This window comes from Penicillium angulare, assembly GCF_028827245.1.
Source record: "Penicillium angulare strain IBT 27051 chromosome Unknown utg000012l_segment0_segment0, whole genome shotgun sequence".
NCBI classification, from domain to species: Eukaryota; Fungi; Ascomycota; class Eurotiomycetes; order Eurotiales; family Aspergillaceae; genus Penicillium; species Penicillium angulare.
Genome location: NW_026623171.1, coordinates 281,208 through 299,528, shown reverse-complemented (window position 1 = coordinate 299,528; position 18,321 = coordinate 281,208). Strand labels below are relative to the sequence as shown.

The following is an 18,321-nucleotide window of genomic DNA, read 5'->3' as shown; positions in this document are numbered from 1 at the left end:
AATAGAAAAATAGAACACAACTGAAGAACCATATTTCTATAGCTTCCCCTAGCTAATTCCTTTCCAACGTTAGTAGTATGCGGACCTCGGCACGGAGTGAGCGGCGTTCTCCCGCAATAACAAACAAGGCAAACACCAGACCCTTGGATTCCAAAGATCAAAGTTGTTAACTTCAATCTCTCCAATATGTTTCTCAATTCCTACACTCGGACGAGGGCTGCCCGGCAGTTACTTCAACGAGCAGTACATTTTCGGGCCAATTCCTCCCTCTCAGAGCGCTTGCATAATGACTTAGCGACCAGGGAGATTCCCTTATTTTTTGATTATTTACATCCCCAGCCTTCTCACCTCTTGAACCTTTCACTCCATGACATTATACCACGACCGTCGGACGACTGCAAGACATCACTTTCCCTTCCTTCAATCAAATGCCCGTCCCCGCTACCAATTGGCCACCATCTCATCTACTTCCCCCCTCAAGTAACACTTTCGCAACTACTCCCGGACGGGACTGATATTCTTCACTCGCCAGGGGAGCCTTTCAGCCGACGTCTTTGGGCGGGAGGTAGTGTTCGATTCCCGAAATCTAACCTGTTACTAGATGGCAGTCGAGCTGTCTGTATTGAATCCATTCGAAAAGTCGCCGTCAAAGGACGGGAGGGGGGAAGAGAAAGTTATCGTGACGATTGAACGCCGAGTTGGTACTGTTCCAGAAGGGGAAAATGAGGATGAAACCCGGAGTCGGATATGGAAAGCGGATGAGTTGGACCCGGGGGATTCATCAGTCGTGGAGAATCGGGACCTCATCTTCATGCGATCCAAGACCCCGGAGGAACTCCAACTGGACCAGGATCAATTTGACCAACCAAGTCGTACAGTGAAATGTACTCATCCCCCTTTCATTATTTATGTCTCTACCTCTGCTTGGCAGAACATGGAAAAAGCTCACTGGTTACAAAATAGCTCCTGCGAACCCGGTATTCCGTCATTCAATCCTGCCCACCAAAGCTTTGCTTTTTCGTTTCTCGGCGCTGACATTCAACGCGCATTCTATCCATCTCGATAGGAATTACACACGGGGTCAGGAAGGATTCCGAGATCTTCTGGTTCATGGGCCCTTGACCCTTACACTACTTTTGGGCGTGGTGCAAAGCCACCTGAGAGGCGCTAATGCTGGAGTCGCACATATTGAATATAAGAATATCGCACCCCTCTTTGTAGATGAGGAACTGACAGTTTGCGGTAAGCCCAAAGGCGCTGGTGCGTTGGAGGTATGGATTGAGGATTCTAGAGGAAGTCTAGCTGTCCGAGCCACTGTCAGGACTAGTGCACTTTAAGCATTTGGTACCACTAAGTCTGTGGAACCATTATTATGGAGCAACAATTTAAAAACGACAAGCTCATAAATGAGCACGCAGTTCCTCGCTAATTTCTTAATTTATAAACCTGCTTTCTTCAACGTTTTGAATGTTCCAATATTGTAGCCCGTCAACTAAAGCTTCTCACATAATGGATGTTGATTGGCCCGAGAGCTATGTAGTATTCCCCGCCCTGGCGAAGACCGACAAGCGGTGGGATTTGCTTGCTCGGCGATCCCCCTCCTCAATCCCTCTATTGAGTCTTGGCCACATTAAATCTCCCAGGACACCCGGGGAGTGTGACAACTAATACAATGGGAACTCCAGAGGAACTTGTCTCTAAATTCCAAGTGAAGAGGCTACTAAAACAAGGTAAGCGACCCTCGAAGTTTGTTTGGCAAGGACAGGCGTGCGGCTCTCAAGACTCTCGCAGATCCATTGAATGTGAAACACAACATTGACAGTCTGTAGATCAAAACGGCCGACGCATTGCGATACTCGGGACAATAGACGACCAGCAAGCCATTTTTACCGCCGAGCGTGCCCCATTCGCGACCGAGTCTCTTGAAGTTATCCAGGCCTTCCACGCAGCTCTCACAAAGATCAACAACCTTGGTGACAACGATGTCTATCGTTGGTACCTCGCCTCATCTGATGGTGATAGCCGGCGAACTCATCCAGAGCTCCAGCATGATTTGAAATTGAATCTTATCTGGCCGTGCACCGAAAAACACATTAAGAAATATTCGGATCAGCAACTTCGCATGGTAACCGAAACGCCCGAAATCTACAAGAACCAAGTCCGAACGTACATGCAAAGAAATCGCGAAGAGGGACGTTTGGATTGGATTTTCAACATCCTCGAGGGTCGTACGGAGCAGGAAGATGTTTTACTGCGAGATACAGCTCATGGGCCTGAGAACGCTTTCTTAATGCTACCAGATCTAAACTGGGATCGAAAAACTATGAGCTCTCTCCATTTGCTGGTGCTAGTATGTCGAAGAGACATTTGGAGTCTTCGTGACTTACACAAAGGACATTTGCCTTGGTTAAAATATCTCCGGCAACGAGTACTGGAAGCTACGGTATCCATGTATCCTGATTTAGACCAGGATCAATTGAAGCTCTATGTTCACTGTGAGTACTTGGTTTTCTTGATCCCTTCCCCCGGTCTATATATGCTTACATTTCCAATCTTGTAGATCAACCTACTTACTACCATTTCCATATCCACGTTGTTAATGTCATGCTAGAAGCTGGCGCCACACAGGCGACTGGAAAAGCCTTTGGCTTGGAGAATATTATTTCACAGCTAGAAACCATGGCTGGAGGCGATGAAGCCAGTATGGCTGACGTGAGCTTGACTTACTACTTGGGAGAAGCAAGTGAATTATGGGAGAACATTTTCGCGCCTCTAAAGAAGCAGTCATGATCTGCACTTACGACAAATTGGATGGTCTATGCAAAAAATAGGTTTAATTAAACTCGCAGAATAGGAAAAAGGAATCCAAGTGGAATTTCAAGCTCTAGGCATCAGCCTTGAATTCCAGGTTCATGGTTGACTGGTTGACTTCTGTATATCGACCATGAGGTCATTGGTCGCAAAATAGCGGAAATTCTTCGCAAAATGATGCTAATGTCTCCGAATTATCGCTTTGACTGTACATCCACACGTATGTGGGGACCAAACAAAACAGTCTACATACTTCCAGCGTCAAGTATTCCTGACCTAAGTCCTCTTGGAGGAAAAGCCCTGGTGGCGAGTGGCACTCATAGTACTGGGTATAAGGCCGAGAGAACGATAGAGGTGCCCAGGTGCTGCCCAGGTGGACCCGGAGCAAACCGTGGAATGGGCGTCGCGAATGCCCCGCACGGCTCGCAAGTGGTGGTGGGGCTTAACCCCTAAGACCGATTCCACATGGTTACTACATCAACCAATGGATGACCTCCCCCGCAGGTATACGTAGGTATATGTAGATTAAATAGAAGTCGGTTGACCTTTCGGCGTGGATTCCACTTTCACTTTTCATCTCCCTCTATCACATTCTCTAGAATGGCCGCCAATGACGATGGTGATGCAGCTCGTCACCAGGAGTGGTACGACATAGATATCGAAGAAGTCAACCTTTCGTTTCCCATTTCCAATTAAGTGCTATGTATATGACCTGCGCTCTTGTCGCGTGTATTAAAAGGTGCTAATGTTTATTCTTTCTCCAGCCTGCTGATGGCTTTGCGGCAAATCCATACCCTTGTATTGGACATTACCGTTTCCTCAATCTCACATTGCTCACTCACCCGCTCTATGAGTCTATTCTTACGAGGCTAAAGTCCAACTCAAACTCCATCTACTTGGATCTGGGGTGTTGCTTTGGCCAAGACCTGCGTCAGCTAGTATACGATGGTGTACCATCATCACAACTTACTGGTCTTGATATTGAGGGTCCTCTGATGAACCTTGGATATCAACTTTTCCTTGATCAAGGAACACTGGATAGCAGGTTCCTTGTGGCAGACATATTCAAGGGGGAGTCTCAAGGCGAACCCTGGACAGACCTACTTGCCACTGGAGCTGACGTTATACAATGCTCTGCATTATTTAATTTATTTCCTTTACAGGAGCAGATTGAAGCTGCTAAGATCATTGGGAAATTAGTGAGGAAGAACGGAATTATGGTCGGGAGACAGAGTGGGAGTGTGAAGCCTGGTGAAGTTACTGCTATCAAGCCTGGATCTACTAGCTTTAGACATGATGTTAGCACATTAGATGAGATGTGGAACAGAATTGGAGAAGAAACAGGAACCAAATGGAAGGTGGAAGGTTCTCTTGATCAAGTCGGGATAAAGAGGAAGACGGCCAGCGCGGTCGAAGATGAAAACTCTAGACGGCTGCTTTTCACCATTACACGGGAGGAATAGTTGATTTCTAAAGCCTCGGGGAGAGATACACAGAGAGGCCCGGCCAGAGTACCTCCATACTAGTAGGCATGTTTTCATATCATCATGCCCAGGTGATCATAATCTTATGAGATTAAATCGAACCTTCCAAAGAATAGATTCGTTCAAGTTTTGATTTCTGTCGCTCATAGCTCATCCCACAGATGCAGTAACCATTATATCGTCAATTCATTGATTCACTATAAGAATCATAAAATATATTTCAAGGGTTTCAAAACTCCAGCTCCTCTACTTCCATCCCACAGTCCACGCACGTCTTGACAGGGATGCCAGACTCTGAGTTCTCCACAGGTCGGCCCCATTGATGTACATGTTTCCGATTACTACTCAGATCATCACCAAACTCCCCACCCGCGGCTCCTTGTCGGCCCCTTCGATAGGCTTCCACACGAGTGCGTTTTTTGAGATCCTGCAACTTGGTCTTGAACTTGGCTTCTCGCCGCCGTTTTTTGTCGCCTTCTCGCCGTTCAAACTCGGCATCCAACGCCTCTGCGGAGCCCCACTTCTTATCTGAGAAGGCATATCCCTCCACCTGATATCGAAGGTATAACATCATGTTGTTCCATGTTGCCTTATGCGGGTTCGGTCGTTCAAGATGCGGAAGGAGGTCTTCGTCTCGTAATTCAGCTGGTCCACAACATTAGAATCTTCTGGAAGTGATGACGTCTAAGCTCGTTGGGCGTATGACTCACGATCTGTCAGGAGGTAGTCTTCTTTTGCTTCTGTCTTGGTGAGAAGGCTGTATTTATCGGGGTACTTATCCTTACAACCATGACAGATGAGGCATTTAAGCTCCTCCTCCCATTTCCAGTCGATTTCGAGACTGCCACACTCGCGACAAGTCTTCTGTTTACTTTTATCATCTAGCACACTTAACCCAGGTTCAAAGGGCCCTTCACGGTTGTGTCGTAGAGACTTAAGTAATTGGTGACGCTCCCATTCTTTCTGATTCATATGCGCCGGCTTCTGTTCTGTCTTTCCCTCCGGCATGTGTAAAGCTTTATTAAATGGATCATCCTCTTGGGTGAGAAACCCTCCTTTTGTGTCGGTCATTTTACTGAAATCATAGTCGACGTAGGATGTGAAATTGCGTGCAGGTTTGATTGTATCGAGCGGTCGATTGGACGAAGTAGGATTCGAGCGCGCATCGCGGACCGATGAGACATTTTCCCCTGTCATCGAGTTGAATGAGCGCTTGACTCCTTGGGCGGGGTGTAATGTATGGCTTCTATTAGCGGTAGAAGATGAGCTTTTGTCGTTTTCGGCTTCCCGTTGTTCCCGCAAGGCTTTGGCTTTCATGCGATTCTCTTCCTAGCAAACTTTTTTGTGAGCTTCCAGATCCTTTCGTTTCTCGTCGTTCGAGTGTCGTTTTCAGAGCGGGCGCTTACAATCTTTCGTTTCTGTTCGGGCGTGATGGGCCCTCGGGGAAGTTGTCCCGGACCAACAGAGTGCTGTCGCGGAGGGGTTGATGGCATTTTTGCTGTAGTGTTGGAGATCGTGCTCGTCAAGGTTATTTTAATATAGAGCGGTGAGATAAAAAAGTGTCGAAATTAAGAAGCCTTAAAAACCCAGGACAAAATTAGTCCCCACTCATTGCAATTATCTTGATTTCGTAGTTGGAGATCCACCTAGGCATTGGGGTACTTCTACCAGGAAAATCTATGGCTCCGGCTCCGGCGGTCAATGCCTTCTGTACATTCTCATTATTGGCAGAATCCTTGATCATAATCTGAGTCACATGATTGGCCAGTCGGTTATAGAAATTGCCTAATAAAGCATTTTACTCAGTTGCCGATGATTTCCCCACGCTTTACATATGAAGTGGAGCATGCGTCGGTGCCTTCTCCGAACATCTTTTCTTCCTTCCCCCCACGCTTTTCAACCTTCTCAATTTCCTCATTGTTTTGTCTCTTTTTTATGCATATATTTGAATGAAAGGATCCCTTGAGTTTGCCTGTTTTCTTCTGAAGCCTCATACATAATGGCGAAAGTGTTCGATGCAGCTGAAGGTATTTAATCTTTGATCTTCCCCGCACGAGGGAGCTTTCTCTCTTCGTTCCTCTTCACATTGTTGACTTGATATCGCAGTCGCAAAACACAACACCCGAGAGAGCTGCTGGGTTGTTTTGTATGGCAAAGTATACGATGTAGGTTTCCATACCGCTACCTTGCTCCACCCGCAATCAATGCTAGACGTCGACTCATACATATTAGGTGACCGATTTCCTTTCTAGTCACCCCGGCGGAGCGAAGATCATATTGAAGCTCGCGGGGAAGGATGCCACAGAGGAATATGATCCAATTCACCCCCCGGGGATATTGGAGGATGAACTAAAGCCTGAGCAATGCATTGGAACTGTGGATGCAGCTACTTTCCCCAAAGAAGAGCCGCCGCTACAAGACAACAAGCCTGCTCAAGGCCCACCGCCCATGGATAATCTTTTAAACTTGGATGAGATTGAAGAGGTTGCAACCAGACAAGTAAGCAAAAAAGCATGGGCGTACTACTGGTCGGCCTCCGACGACAAGTTCTCCAAGCAATTTAATAATGAAGCATATCGCTCAATTCTTCTGCGGCCGCGGGTTTTCAGGGACTGTGAGCGATGTGATTTGTCTAGCACTGTTTTGGGGCATAAATTGGGAATGCCTATCTATGTCTCCCCTGCTGCTATGGCTCGTCTCGGCCACCCTGATGGAGAGGCGGGCATCGCAGAGGCATGTCGTGGCTTTGGAGCTATGCAAATCATCTCCAACAATGCATCCATGACTCCAGAGCAGATTGTGAAGGATGCCTCTTCTGAGCAAGTCTTTGGCTGGCAACTATATGCTCAGATTGACCGAAAGAAAAGTGAAGCAATGCTGGCACGCATCAATAAACTCAAGGCTATCAAATTTATTGTGCTTACGCTGGATGCTCCGGTCCCTGGAAAGCGTGAAGATGACGAGAGGAACAGTATGGAGGGGGCAGCGGCTCCCGTGCCAAGCGGCATCAAGGAGGCTGAGAAGTCAGATACCCCGGATGTTTCACAGGCATCCGGTGGAGTGGGCAAGTCCCTCTTTGCCGGCACAGATCCGACTTTGACTTGGCGGGAGACTTTGCCTTGGTTGGTCAAGCATACCGATCTACCCATCGTCCTGAAAGGCCTGCAGACACACGAGGATGCTTATTTAGCATCGCTGCATACTCCACAGGTTAAGGGAATCATTCTTTCCAACCATGGCGGCCGAGCTTTGGACTCGGCACCTCCAGCGGTTCATACATTGCTGGAGATTCGGAAATACTGCCCAGAAGTATTCGACAAGCTAGAGGTCTATGTGGATGGCGGTATTCGTCGAGGTACTGACATTGTCAAGGCTCTCTGTCTGGGCGCTAAGGCTGTTGGTATTGGACGTGCTGCTCTTTGGGGACTTGGAGCAGGCGGCGTGGACGGAGTGCGTCGGACATTGCAAAGTATGTTTTTAGCCTGAATTTTACCTGGAGGGTACTTCTAACCATTTTCATAGTTCTGTCCGATGAAAGCAAAACTTGCATGCGACTGCTTGGTGTTGAAACAGTGGATGGACTTGGTCCTGAATATGTATGATTCCAATCCCCATCCTAGCTTTCGCTTCCAACTGACATACTTGTGTAGATCAACACTCGCATGACCGAACAGCAGATCTTCGACGGGCCTTCAAGGCTTGATTCTTTACGACGTGATTTCCGTGCCAAGCTTTAGACTACGCACCCGACTGTCAGCAATCTAGCACTTGACGCGTGGCATATGTAATTATCTCTTGTTGTTGACACTATAGGTCATGTGAGATCCAATTATTCTCTTCATTGTCGTCTTAAACTTTCGGATGGAAGGAGTTCGGCACCTTGAGCACCACGTGAACAGTGCCTAGGTTATATTGAGAGGGATAAGACCCAGTAACCCATTCTAAACTTCCCAATAAAATTGAGCGCGTCCTGATGATCGTACCTACACATGTGTACAGATACAAATGAATAGCGTACAATAGTAATGTCTAATCATATCTGGTCCACTCACCCCGTCTAATCAGAATACTATTGGTATCCTAGGGCTCCTTTAGCTCTCCGTTCCAATGTTCTCTTCAAGTTTCACTAGTATGTTATCCTTCGGAAATGCATCGACAGATATTGCGGCTTTTAATACAACTATGCAGTTTCATGCAAATTCAATCAAACTTCCATAAATCGATATATTATGGTGGTGAATCATAGTTTCCAATACTTGTATTCCATGTTAAAGTTCCAGTTGTGTGGTACTACAAACCGGTCATTCCGCATGCGCGCCCCACTTGGTTGTGACATCACCCGCCGCAAGCTTATATCCCCTCACTTTCTTTTCTGCTTCGCGCAAAAATCTCAATCACTCTGAACCCTTCGTAGAGGAGCTAAAATTCATCATGGAGCCAGCTCATCAGATCACGAGTTCGTCGAAGGTTCTTTTCAGCCAAGTCCGGAAGATTGTCCCGCCAATGCTGGAGAGATTCCACAAGGGTGTGTTGTCCTACCCGCGCTAAATGCCGGCTCTAGATTATTTCCAGCGGCTGTCGATTTTTTTGATGATTCTCATGATCTGTATAGGTCAACTCGGTCGTGTAGCGGTTATTGGAGGATGTGCTGAGTAGGACAAACAAGAACTCTGTGGTCAGTATTTTGCAGGCTAATCTAACCTTATATAGCTATACCGGTGCTCCATACTTCTCGGCGATGGCATCTGCGAAACTAGGTACGCCTCTGAATCAGTGAATTAGCATACCAGTATTTGCGTGAACTAACCCGGAGTCAGGATGTGACATGGTATGTTGAAAAACACCATATGATACAAGTTGCAAGCCTCAATTGACACCGATATAGAGTCATGTTCTCTGCGATCGCTCAGCCGCACAGGTACTTCTTTCCGTTTAAACAGTCGAGTATCACATCATTCATAATATCTATTTAGGTTATCAAAGGCTACTCGCCCAACTTAATGGTGCACCCATTGCTTCCTAGCGTGGACACTGTTAAAGACCCCAAATCGATCGACGCGCCAGCCCTTGCAAGCCCCATAATCAGCATGCTTTCTCGTCTGCATGTGCTCGTTATTGGTCCTGGATTAGGTCGTGACCCTGTTACCCTTGATGTGGTCGCAGAAGTGATCAAAGAAGCGCGCTCACGATCCATTCCCTTCGTTCTTGATGCAGACGGACTTCTGATTATTACAGAGAAGCCTAGCCTCATAAAGGGGTATAAAGAATGCATCTTAACGCCGAATGTGGTTGAGTTTGGTCGGCTAGCCAAGGCGCTGGGGGTTAATGCCTCAAGCCAAGCCGATATTTCGAAGGAAAATGGCGATGATAAGACCAGCAAAGCGTCTGATGCATGTGAGCAGTTATCAAATGCGCTGGGTGGCGTGACTATCCTGCAGAAGGGACCCAAGGATATCATTTCAAATGGAGTCACTAGTATATTTAATGATATTCAAGGTGGACTGAAGCGAAGCGGAGGCCAGGGTGATACTCTGACGGGTTCCCTTGGCACTTTCCTTGCCTGGAGAGCTGCTTACCATGACCGCTTATGGGAATCCCGAGAGCGAGATAGTCAGGTTGAGGCTCGGACTGGGGTTGAGGTGCAAGCTGAGTTGGACTCGGGTGATAAGCGTTTATCGAAGAGCACAACCTTGCTTTTAGCTGCGTGGGCGGGTAGTAGTATCACCAGGGAATCCTCGCGGCGGGCTTTCGAGATAAAGGGACGGAGTATGCAGGCCAGTGACTTGACTGATGAAGTGCATGGAAGCTTTCTAAGGTTGATTGGCGAACCCGAGGGGTCTCAAGTCCACCTCTAGGTTCATGATGTGAAGTTATGTATTCCGGCCTCCAATCTCGATGTATTCAGCATCAACCTAAGACTAAAGTCTTCACAGAAGACTAGCCTTCAAGCATATTCAAAGTTCCATTTCTTTCGCCCCAGAGCTTAGTTGACAAAGCCCCGTGTCCACAGTCATACATGTAATATTCAGTGTATTTCAGTTGGGCATCTCAGCGATAAAAACGATAGGGGAACCATGTTATTTTCTATCTGGCTTTATGTTATACAATGGTATTATCCTTCCATATCCGAATAATCACAAGTTTTTCCCAGCCAGCTTGGCTGCCACTCGAGCCGGCAGTTTCAACATTCCAGCCCCGTCCCCATTCATGAATAAGCTGCTTTACATCATTCGGTCGGTTTTGCTTGCAGAGCAAGATATAAGCTACTCCACGATCTGAAAGGATGTCCGGAATGGCATCTAATAAGCGATTGGTAGTTTCCATACCATCAGCACCGCCTGCGTAGGTCAATGAGAGAAAGTATGAATCACTCTCAAACTTCGAGCTGTATGACATAGTCTGCGCCACAACGGGGTCATTTTCAGATGCGGTTGGCAAACGTGGAAGATCCTCTGTTGGCACATAAGGTGGGTTGAAAAGCAGAACATCAACGCTCCCGGGCCGTAAAGATGTACACAGATCGGCTGTTATGGAGGAGATATGAATCGTATGCGGATTTGATTTTGTGTCAGGGGTATCATTCTCTTGTTTGTTGGCCTTGATGGCAAGAGATACGGTTTCTCGTGTTGCCAGGCAAGCATTCCGATTCACATCTGTGCCGAGCGTCAGGATGTCTGGACGCCCGAATATCTTCTGCGAGTGCGCTGCTACAAATCCTAGCACAACGCCAGATCCTGTTCCTGCTTCCACAACCAAGGGTACAGCATTGGCGCTGGAAGTTGACTGCGCGCTGCAATTTTTAAATCTTTGAGACAGCCATTTTGATTCCGACTCTGATGATAGGGTATCCAGAAAAAGGTACGAATCCTCGGAAGGTTCATATATGGTATCAAAGGAGACGTGTGAGGTGTCGGGTGTCGGTAACATCTTATATTGTCCAAGATTCCAATTATAAACGAATGAAAGAAAGGAATGTTTTGATTTGAGGGATCATTTAAAGGTGTAAGATCAACATAAAGGTGCAAAGTTCGATATGTATGCGGGTGCTCGAATTCGCGGTCGCCTCGCCGCCTTTTACCCGCGAAAGGGAAAAAAGAAAATTTCCCCAGATAATTATGTCATTCGGTCCTCCCTTCAACATTGAACACAACCACATGCATATCCCGACATGCGTCTCGCCCACCGTCTATTCATGGCCACGCCGGCTGCCATCGGCTCAAAATCCAGTTTGAGTGAGGCGCTCGCCCTCCTCCCGCCCCTCTACCTTTATCGTCGCATCTTGCGCGTCCACCGCAGGCTGGACCCGGAAATGCGCGTGCTTGGCGATTCATACGTGAAGAAGGAATTTCGGGCGCATCGGACTGCAGAGAACCCCTTACATATCGTATGTGACTCTCAATTGTTCTCCGGGCTTCCGCAGCTGCGGATTGCAAATCATAGAGGTGGACAAGACCGACCGAAACTAATTATGCAATGGTAGATTGGCTTCCTAACTGAGTGGCAGCTCTACGCCCAGAAGTTAGAAGGGGATAACTGGGCGGGAGAAAGGCTTGACAAATCGAAGCTAGACAAGATGAGTGGTGAGATTGATTTCCTGCGGCATGGTCACGTTTCTTTTGTTTGGGCTTACTGACTTCTTTCATTACTGCAGATCAGCAACTCGGTCAGCTCTTTGAGCTCATGCAGGCTATACGGAACGAGGGAGGAGAAGAACACCAATGATTTCAGACAACGATGCGGCTTGTAATTTTACTTTGATGCGATACAACTTGCGAGAGATGCTGGCGTCTCGACGCTTACCCGCGTCTTCTTGATCATTCGACCTTCGGGACTATACTATACTGTGTCTATACCAATCGAAAGTGAAACCAATATCCTCAAGTTCGCCCGAAGAAAGCGCATAAAGTAGTCCACGTGTCTCCAGACTCTGACAGAATTCCTTTTTCGTAGCGAAGTCCTCTGCCAAGCAGGTGTGATCCACATCAATTTTATCGCCAGTAATTGTCTCGTGTTGAAGACGTAAGAACGACCTCCACCACATTCCTAGGTTATTAAATGCCCTACGAATTAAGTGACTTGACCGAATACCAAGTCACACTGCGAAGCAATCTGAGCACTATGATATCTTCTCTCTTCTATTAGCTACCGTATTCCATCTGCAGTGGACATTGCGCGTGTCCTTACAGTTCCCAAATTTACACCACACCAGACGATTTCAAATTGTTCGAGAAGTAGGCATTTACCGAACAGGATGGAATAATTGAGCCGGTTATTGAATTCTAGAGTATAAGAGGATTTTAGAACGGTTAATTACCTTTGGCTTGACAGTGGATACGCTTAGTAAGCCTCCAAGGTGGCAGTGATGTAAACCTCCGGGGCCTGGAGCAACACCTCTTTCCCCCGCTTACCTCCTCCTCTCCTCCCCCCATTTTCACTGCTCCTTTCTTATCGACGGTAGAGAGCTCCTCCTGTCGGAATTCACACCATGGCTGCCCCTCAAGTTCACCATCTATTCCATGCTCCGATTGCAGACCACTCATTCTCTTCGGATAAACAGACACTGGCTGTCGCCCGTGAAAACAATGTTGAGCTGTACCAAGCATCAGGCAACAAGTTCTCCCTCAGCGATGAATTGAAGGGCCACGAGAAGACAGTGACTAGTGTCGACATTGCTCCTAACAGTGGTCGCATTGTGACATGCTCTCAGGGTTAGTACACGTTCCCTTATTGCGATGGATTCTCTCTAATGTTGCTTATCACATAGACCGCAACGCCTATGTTTGGGAAAAGACCCCCTCTGGCTGGAAGCCTACCCTAGTCCTTCTCCGTATCAACCGTGCAGCGACTTTCGTCCGATGGTCCCCCTCCGAGCAGAAATTCGCCGTCGGATCTGGCGCTCGCGTCATCGCTGTTTGTTACTTTGAAGAGGAGAATGACTGGTGGATCTCAAAGCACTTGAAGAAGCCCATTCGAAGCACAATTACCACACTTGCATGGCACCCGAACTCAGTGCTGCTTGCTGCGGGTTCGACTGACTCGCATGCTCGGGTCTTCTCCAGCTTTATTAAGGGCATTGACGAGCGCCCTGAACCCAGCGCTTGGGGTGAGCGTCTGCCTTTCAACACAATCTGTGGCGAATTCTTGAACGACTCCGCTGGCTGGATCCAGGGTGTCGCCTTTTCCCCATCTGGTAATGCTCTCGCTTTTACTGGTCACGACAGCAGCGTTACGGTCGTATACCCCAGCGCACCAGAGCAGCCGCCCCGGGCAATGCTGAATATCTCTACCCGTCTCCTTCCGCTCAACAGCCTGATCTGGAACGGTGAGACTGAAATTATTGCCGCCGGTCATGTAAGTCTCCCTGGCTGCGTATAAGATGGCATTTATGCTAGTGTGGTATTCATGCTAATTATTAACGTTACAGGATTGCGAACCATTCCGCTTCCAGGGTGACGAGAATGGATGGCAACTGGCTGGCTCCCTCGAAAATCAGAATGCCGGTGCTGCTGGGCCTCAGGAAGAATCTGCGCTGAACATGTTCCGGCAAATGGATCTGAAGGGACAGACCCAGGCTGATACCAAGCTTAAATCCACACACCAGAACACGGTCAACACCGTTCGCGCTTATGAAGAGGCTAACGGCCAAGTGAGCTCCTTCAGCAGTAAGACTTTCCTTGGAACATTTGCAAAATGATATGATACTAACTCTTTGCCCATAGCGAGTGGTGTTGATGGTCGTGTTGTGATCTGGTCAACCTAGACTCCATCTCAATCACATGGAAACCGAGTGCATTCATAGATCAAGCAAATCAAGACTATCACACGTCAAAATGTCACAGACACGTGAAGTTCTTGACTTGTCACACGCCATTCATCCATTCTTGAACATTCAAATTCGGATTCAGTAGATTTTTGGGCATTCAAATAATGAACCCGATCAATGCCACACAAGTATTACTCAAACTGCCCAGTATTTGGCCATATATGTTCTTCGCTGTCTGGGGCCGCGTCTGGTCCCTTTACTGGAAGGTTGTTAAAGCGTGGACACTTTCATATTCCACTACAGGCCCACGGGTAAGTCTATAATCCTGGAAGTAGATTGGTATTACAATGCCATTGTAAAATTATCAAGGAAACAATCCTGGAAAATCCCAAGTCCAACACCTAGTTAAACTCTCTTGAATTATAACCATACAATCATTCAATGGACCATAGTCCTCTATAACTACCTTTATGCTTCTAAACCTTCTAAACCTTCTAATAATAAAGGTAAGAATTATTTTCAGATGATGGAATGCACTGTTTTGTCTATGAAATACTTTCGAGTGGACCTACTCAAACTCGAAAGGTATCCTTATTTTAGTAACCACCTTCTTACTATGGGCAGAACAGCTTATTCAGTGCAATTGAGCGTATTTGCACCGCACAAGAAATGTGGTGAAATCTCGTGTAGACTTAGACACTAGAAGTTGATTTGTATTTAGCCTAAAGGCTATTTGAATTTAGAGAACGACAGTAATGATAGTACGCTATGTACCTATCCATGATCGGGCTACATTCTGACCTTTCACGGTTGAACGAGCTCTCGCACGAATTGAAGACCTGAAATCAAATTAAATTGAAAACCGAAACATTTAAACTTCTTCAAAAAAACAACCCCAACGGCGTCAAATTGTAGTAGTTTAACGCAATCATTGAAAGACAACACTAGAGGTCAATTTTGACTTTGAGCCTCATAGCTCACGTTCAATCAAATTGCATTTGCAAAACGACCTCTCGTGTGGTTTAAGTTGTTTGAGGTTGAATCTCACTTAAAGATGAGATGCATTTAAGTCCAGGTGTGATCAGCCAAATCATGACGAGCCCGGTCACAGTTAGTATTGCCAGTATGGGTGTAGCAAAGACCTGCCACTCCAGCTCCCCACATTGCTCCACACTCCCACATAACGATGGCGAGGTCCCATAGTTCCATGATCTTCTGGCCGTGGGGGTATGCCAGCTCAGCAGCCAGGACGGTTCCGACGAATTCACTCTCAGATGGAAGAGAGTCACCTCCCTTCACATATGCAAGAACAGGGTTGACCAGGTGGTCAATGACAGCACGAGTTTCGGGCAAGATGTCAGTGGCGAGAAGGGCTTGGAGTCGAGCCTCGGCGCTGGAGAGTGGGCCTTGTCCACGCTCAACTCTGGTTCCGTTGGCACGGAAATGCTCCAACTCGGGTCTGCCTTCAGGCATCGTGGGAGCGATGGCTGCCTCGACACCAAAGTCCGTTCGGCCAAGCAGAGTGATGGGACGGTGTCGGCAGTTTGAAAGCTGCCACCAGTGAGTGCAGAGAAGGCAAAGAGCTGCCGGGTTGTAGGGGTCATTGTTGCGGTACCAGATCATAGCACCGATCAATCGTGAGTAAACCTCGGCCAGTGGGCCTTCTTCCAGAGATCCGCGTGTTAAAGAAGGAATAATGTTACTGACTTCTCCACACATAGTGTCGGGTCCAAGATCAATCCAGTCGTGCGCAACGCACCCAAGGCCGGCAATTGCAGCCATCTGTTCACCACCACCCGAGTCGTAGTAGACATGGCAAAATACAGCGTCCGCTAGCTTGTATCGGGCAAGCCGGTCAAGGTCATTCCACACAACAATGCACGGCTTGGATTCAACGGGGTCATTATCCTCGATAATCGTCTTCTGGCGGACACACGCGTAGTTGCAGCCCTTGACAATTCGAACATCGTCAATGTGAGGCCCAGCAGAGGTAGATGCTTCGGCGGCGGCAGTCACTTCGGCGAAAGCAAAAGAGAGCCTGTCTGCCATTGCAGATGTATCGGTACCAATAGAGTAATCCAGCACAAAGGCTGAGTCCATGATAGCCCATAAACCGGAGATCGATCCGCCGTATACACCACGGTTGTAGCCCATCGACATGGAGAAAATGCTAGTGTTGATTAAGGGTCCTTGGCAGCCCTCTGCTTCGAATATCTGATCGCAAACCTTGTCTGTTGAGTCTGCCACGCCGCTCAGCTTTGGGGCAAGTGGCTTGCGAGCTTTGCACCAAGCTGGTGCTTCGACGCCGCGCACCTCTGCAAAGTCCAGTTTCTGTGTCTGGCCAGTTGTGATAACCTTGTCACGAGCTTCCAAGAGAGTGGCGGCATCGGCCAACAGTCCAACTGCACAGTCGACGGCATCCGCAACACGGGCATTACGAATCCAAGAGATACTTGAAGCAGCATTCAGTACTCCTCGTGTTTGAACCGTGTCAGGGCGACGGGCCAAATTAACGGTTGTGGTCAGCGTATCGGTTTCGGAAGAATACTGCTGGGCAAACTTCGGCGAACCAGGCTCGATGGGTCCAATGCCGTGGGACTTCAACAGCCAACACGGAGCCCCATGGGGAGATTCCCTGTTAAGGCCTTCTCCACGAACATGGATGGTGTTCCAAGTTGAAACAAGACGGACACTGGCAGCAGGGTCCTCTGCCGAAGTTTCTTCGGTACGCTCGCCCCAGTGGGAAACAACAGGGATACAATCGAAAGCAGGCGAGCGACTGAGACCACCGCTGACGACCAGACCTGGAAGGAGATCGGAGATGGGCTGGTCCACAGATTTCACTTCTAAAGGCCGGCTGAGCTCATTTGTCCGCGCAAGGATCTTGTACAGTCTGGCCTTGGAATCACTAGTATGTCTAGCGGCGGCCTTCTTGTCGCGCAATTCAAGAGGAGAGACCTCGGCTGTATTAGAGATGAAGTCCGTCACGTCTCGACAAGAAATCCGTTTGTTGAACGAATGCTGGTGATCAGCTCGCGGGTCAACGAGCCCACCTCGGATCGCTATCTCGGGGAGCTCATTACCCCGGGCAATGTAAGGCATGTTGAAGGTCAGAGGAGGTTATCAATAAGAAGATGGCTTATAGTAGTGAATTGAGTTGTTTTTTGATAGAATGATTGCTATCTTTTGTCTGGGATTCGAGGCATCTTTTATATTCCTTTCTTTCTCTCGCACCACTTCCGTGCTCGGACAATGATCAAGTGCAGGGCGAAAATATTGAGTAATGCTCATTAATGGAATTGCGCTAATCGCAAATTTTCATCTATATCTGTATCGTAGATGGTTACATTATTGCTTATCATGCAGCACTAATATTGAGTGGAATCCTGTTGTACGATCATGGTATCCTCGAATATGCGGCCATTGTTGGTAGGCTATATGCAATGCTCTGCTCGATGTAGCAATTATCATAATAGATCTCAAATATACTAGATACATCGGAAGTCTATATCATGTACATCGTGTCTGGTGGGGTATGTAGTTGAACGTAACACGAGGTGCACATGTGGATATGTGCGGCGTGAGATTCGACTCGTGGATCCATTTAGGTTTGATTTTCCGACTTGCTAGGTGAACTTAGTCTTACCGACATTCGATCGGATTCCAATATTCCACTATATATTGAAAATGATTATTAGGATATTTGGCTTTGGCTACTATACAAGATCAATCGCGGCATCAGCGACAGCATAGTGGGGGAGGTTCGTACAGATCACAATATAGTCCGTTACACTTTCTTTCTTTTTCTTTCTTGCAGCTCTCAGATCAAAATTTGCAACCTTGAGAACAATAGATTTGATTTCATTTTTATAAACAACAGCAGCCTTGTTGAATGTACCTATCAGCTTCAAAGGTTACAATTATAACTTTCGACATGTGCCTAGTACATAGGGGTAGAAAAACACGTGAACACACATCCCTATACTATATAATAGATATAGAAATACCCCGGTAGTATATGATTGCAGCTGTAAGAATTACCTAGCAACATGTATATCGGTAGGTGGCAATAGTGAGAGCGCGTAACAAATGCAACGTACATAGTAAAAATCATCGAAAACAAGAGTCGGGATTGAAGCGGCCTCCATACTTCGATCTACACTGTATGAGCTCTCCAAGCCCCATGCCCCATGCCCCGCCCCCACATGCTCATCTCAACCAGGGAGATCTCTTGCTGCAACCAATCTCTGTCATACGTACAGA

The 18,321-nt window shown here is 47.4% G+C and overlaps 10 protein-coding genes across 10 annotated transcripts; 6 read left to right on the top strand and 4 right to left on the bottom strand.

Annotated features, from left to right (window-relative positions):
- Positions 1–1,672: 1,672 nt before the first annotated feature.
- Positions 1,673–2,790, top strand: N7478_012740 (putative mRNA decapping hydrolase; the record flags this gene model as incomplete). The annotated part of the gene is made up of 3 exons (XM_056928950.1): positions 1,673–1,730; positions 1,830–2,495; positions 2,561–2,790. The coding sequence occupies 3 exons, from the start codon at positions 1,673–1,675 to the stop codon at positions 2,788–2,790; spliced, it is 954 nt and encodes a 317-aa protein (XP_056772312.1).
- A 621-nt stretch (positions 2,791–3,411) lies between these two features.
- On the top strand, positions 3,412–4,274 carry N7478_012739 (uncharacterized protein; the record flags this gene model as incomplete). Its single annotated transcript, XM_056928949.1, has 3 exons — positions 3,412–3,477; positions 3,576–3,932; positions 3,975–4,274. 3 exons carry the CDS (start codon positions 3,412–3,414, stop codon positions 4,272–4,274), a joined length of 723 nt encoding a protein of 240 aa, XP_056772311.1.
- A 250-nt stretch (positions 4,275–4,524) lies between these two features.
- Positions 4,525–5,788, bottom strand: rad14 (DNA repair protein RAD14; the record flags this gene model as incomplete). The annotated part of the gene is made up of 3 exons (XM_056928948.1): positions 4,525–4,940; positions 5,006–5,624; positions 5,702–5,788. The coding sequence occupies 3 exons, from the start codon at positions 5,786–5,788 to the stop codon at positions 4,525–4,527; spliced, it is 1,122 nt and encodes a 373-aa protein (XP_056772310.1).
- A 506-nt stretch (positions 5,789–6,294) lies between these two features.
- N7478_012737 (FMN-dependent alpha-hydroxy acid dehydrogenase) lies at positions 6,295–8,032 on the top strand (the record flags this gene model as incomplete). The annotated part of the gene is made up of 5 exons (XM_056928947.1): positions 6,295–6,322; positions 6,402–6,460; positions 6,528–7,764; positions 7,818–7,891; positions 7,946–8,032. The coding sequence occupies 5 exons, from the start codon at positions 6,295–6,297 to the stop codon at positions 8,030–8,032; spliced, it is 1,485 nt and encodes a 494-aa protein (XP_056772309.1).
- Positions 8,033–8,726: 694 nt separating this feature from the next.
- N7478_012736 (ATP-dependent (S)-NAD(P)H-hydrate dehydratase) lies at positions 8,727–10,150 on the top strand (the record flags this gene model as incomplete). Its single annotated transcript, XM_056928946.1, has 6 exons — positions 8,727–8,820; positions 8,908–8,947; positions 9,006–9,052; positions 9,113–9,123; positions 9,181–9,213; positions 9,269–10,150. The coding sequence occupies 6 exons, from the start codon at positions 8,727–8,729 to the stop codon at positions 10,148–10,150; spliced, it is 1,107 nt and encodes a 368-aa protein (XP_056772308.1).
- A 244-nt stretch (positions 10,151–10,394) lies between these two features.
- Positions 10,395–11,222, bottom strand: N7478_012735 (S-adenosylmethionine-dependent methyltransferase; the record flags this gene model as incomplete). The annotated part of the gene is made up of 1 exon (XM_056928945.1): positions 10,395–11,222. The coding sequence occupies one exon, from the start codon at positions 11,220–11,222 to the stop codon at positions 10,395–10,397; it is 828 nt and encodes a 275-aa protein (XP_056772307.1).
- Positions 11,223–11,463: 241 nt separating this feature from the next.
- N7478_012734 (succinate dehydrogenase assembly factor 3) lies at positions 11,464–12,017 on the top strand (the record flags this gene model as incomplete). The annotated part of the gene is made up of 3 exons (XM_056928944.1): positions 11,464–11,679; positions 11,776–11,875; positions 11,947–12,017. 3 exons carry the CDS (start codon positions 11,464–11,466, stop codon positions 12,015–12,017), a joined length of 387 nt encoding a protein of 128 aa, XP_056772306.1.
- N7478_012733 (uncharacterized protein) lies at positions 11,983–12,336 on the bottom strand (the record flags this gene model as incomplete). Its single annotated transcript, XM_056928943.1, has 2 exons — positions 11,983–12,118; positions 12,149–12,336. The coding sequence occupies 2 exons, from the start codon at positions 12,334–12,336 to the stop codon at positions 11,983–11,985; spliced, it is 324 nt and encodes a 107-aa protein (XP_056772305.1).
- A 444-nt stretch (positions 12,337–12,780) lies between these two features.
- N7478_012732 (WD40 repeat domain-containing protein) lies at positions 12,781–14,055 on the top strand (the record flags this gene model as incomplete). The annotated part of the gene is made up of 4 exons (XM_056928942.1): positions 12,781–13,003; positions 13,060–13,646; positions 13,720–13,957; positions 14,015–14,055. 4 exons carry the CDS (start codon positions 12,781–12,783, stop codon positions 14,053–14,055), a joined length of 1,089 nt encoding a protein of 362 aa, XP_056772304.1.
- A 1,068-nt stretch (positions 14,056–15,123) lies between these two features.
- N7478_012731 (uncharacterized protein) lies at positions 15,124–17,160 on the bottom strand (the record flags this gene model as incomplete). The annotated part of the gene is made up of 1 exon (XM_056928941.1): positions 15,124–17,160. One exon carries the CDS (start codon positions 17,158–17,160, stop codon positions 15,124–15,126), a length of 2,037 nt encoding a protein of 678 aa, XP_056772303.1.
- Positions 17,161–18,321: the final 1,161 nt, after the last annotated feature.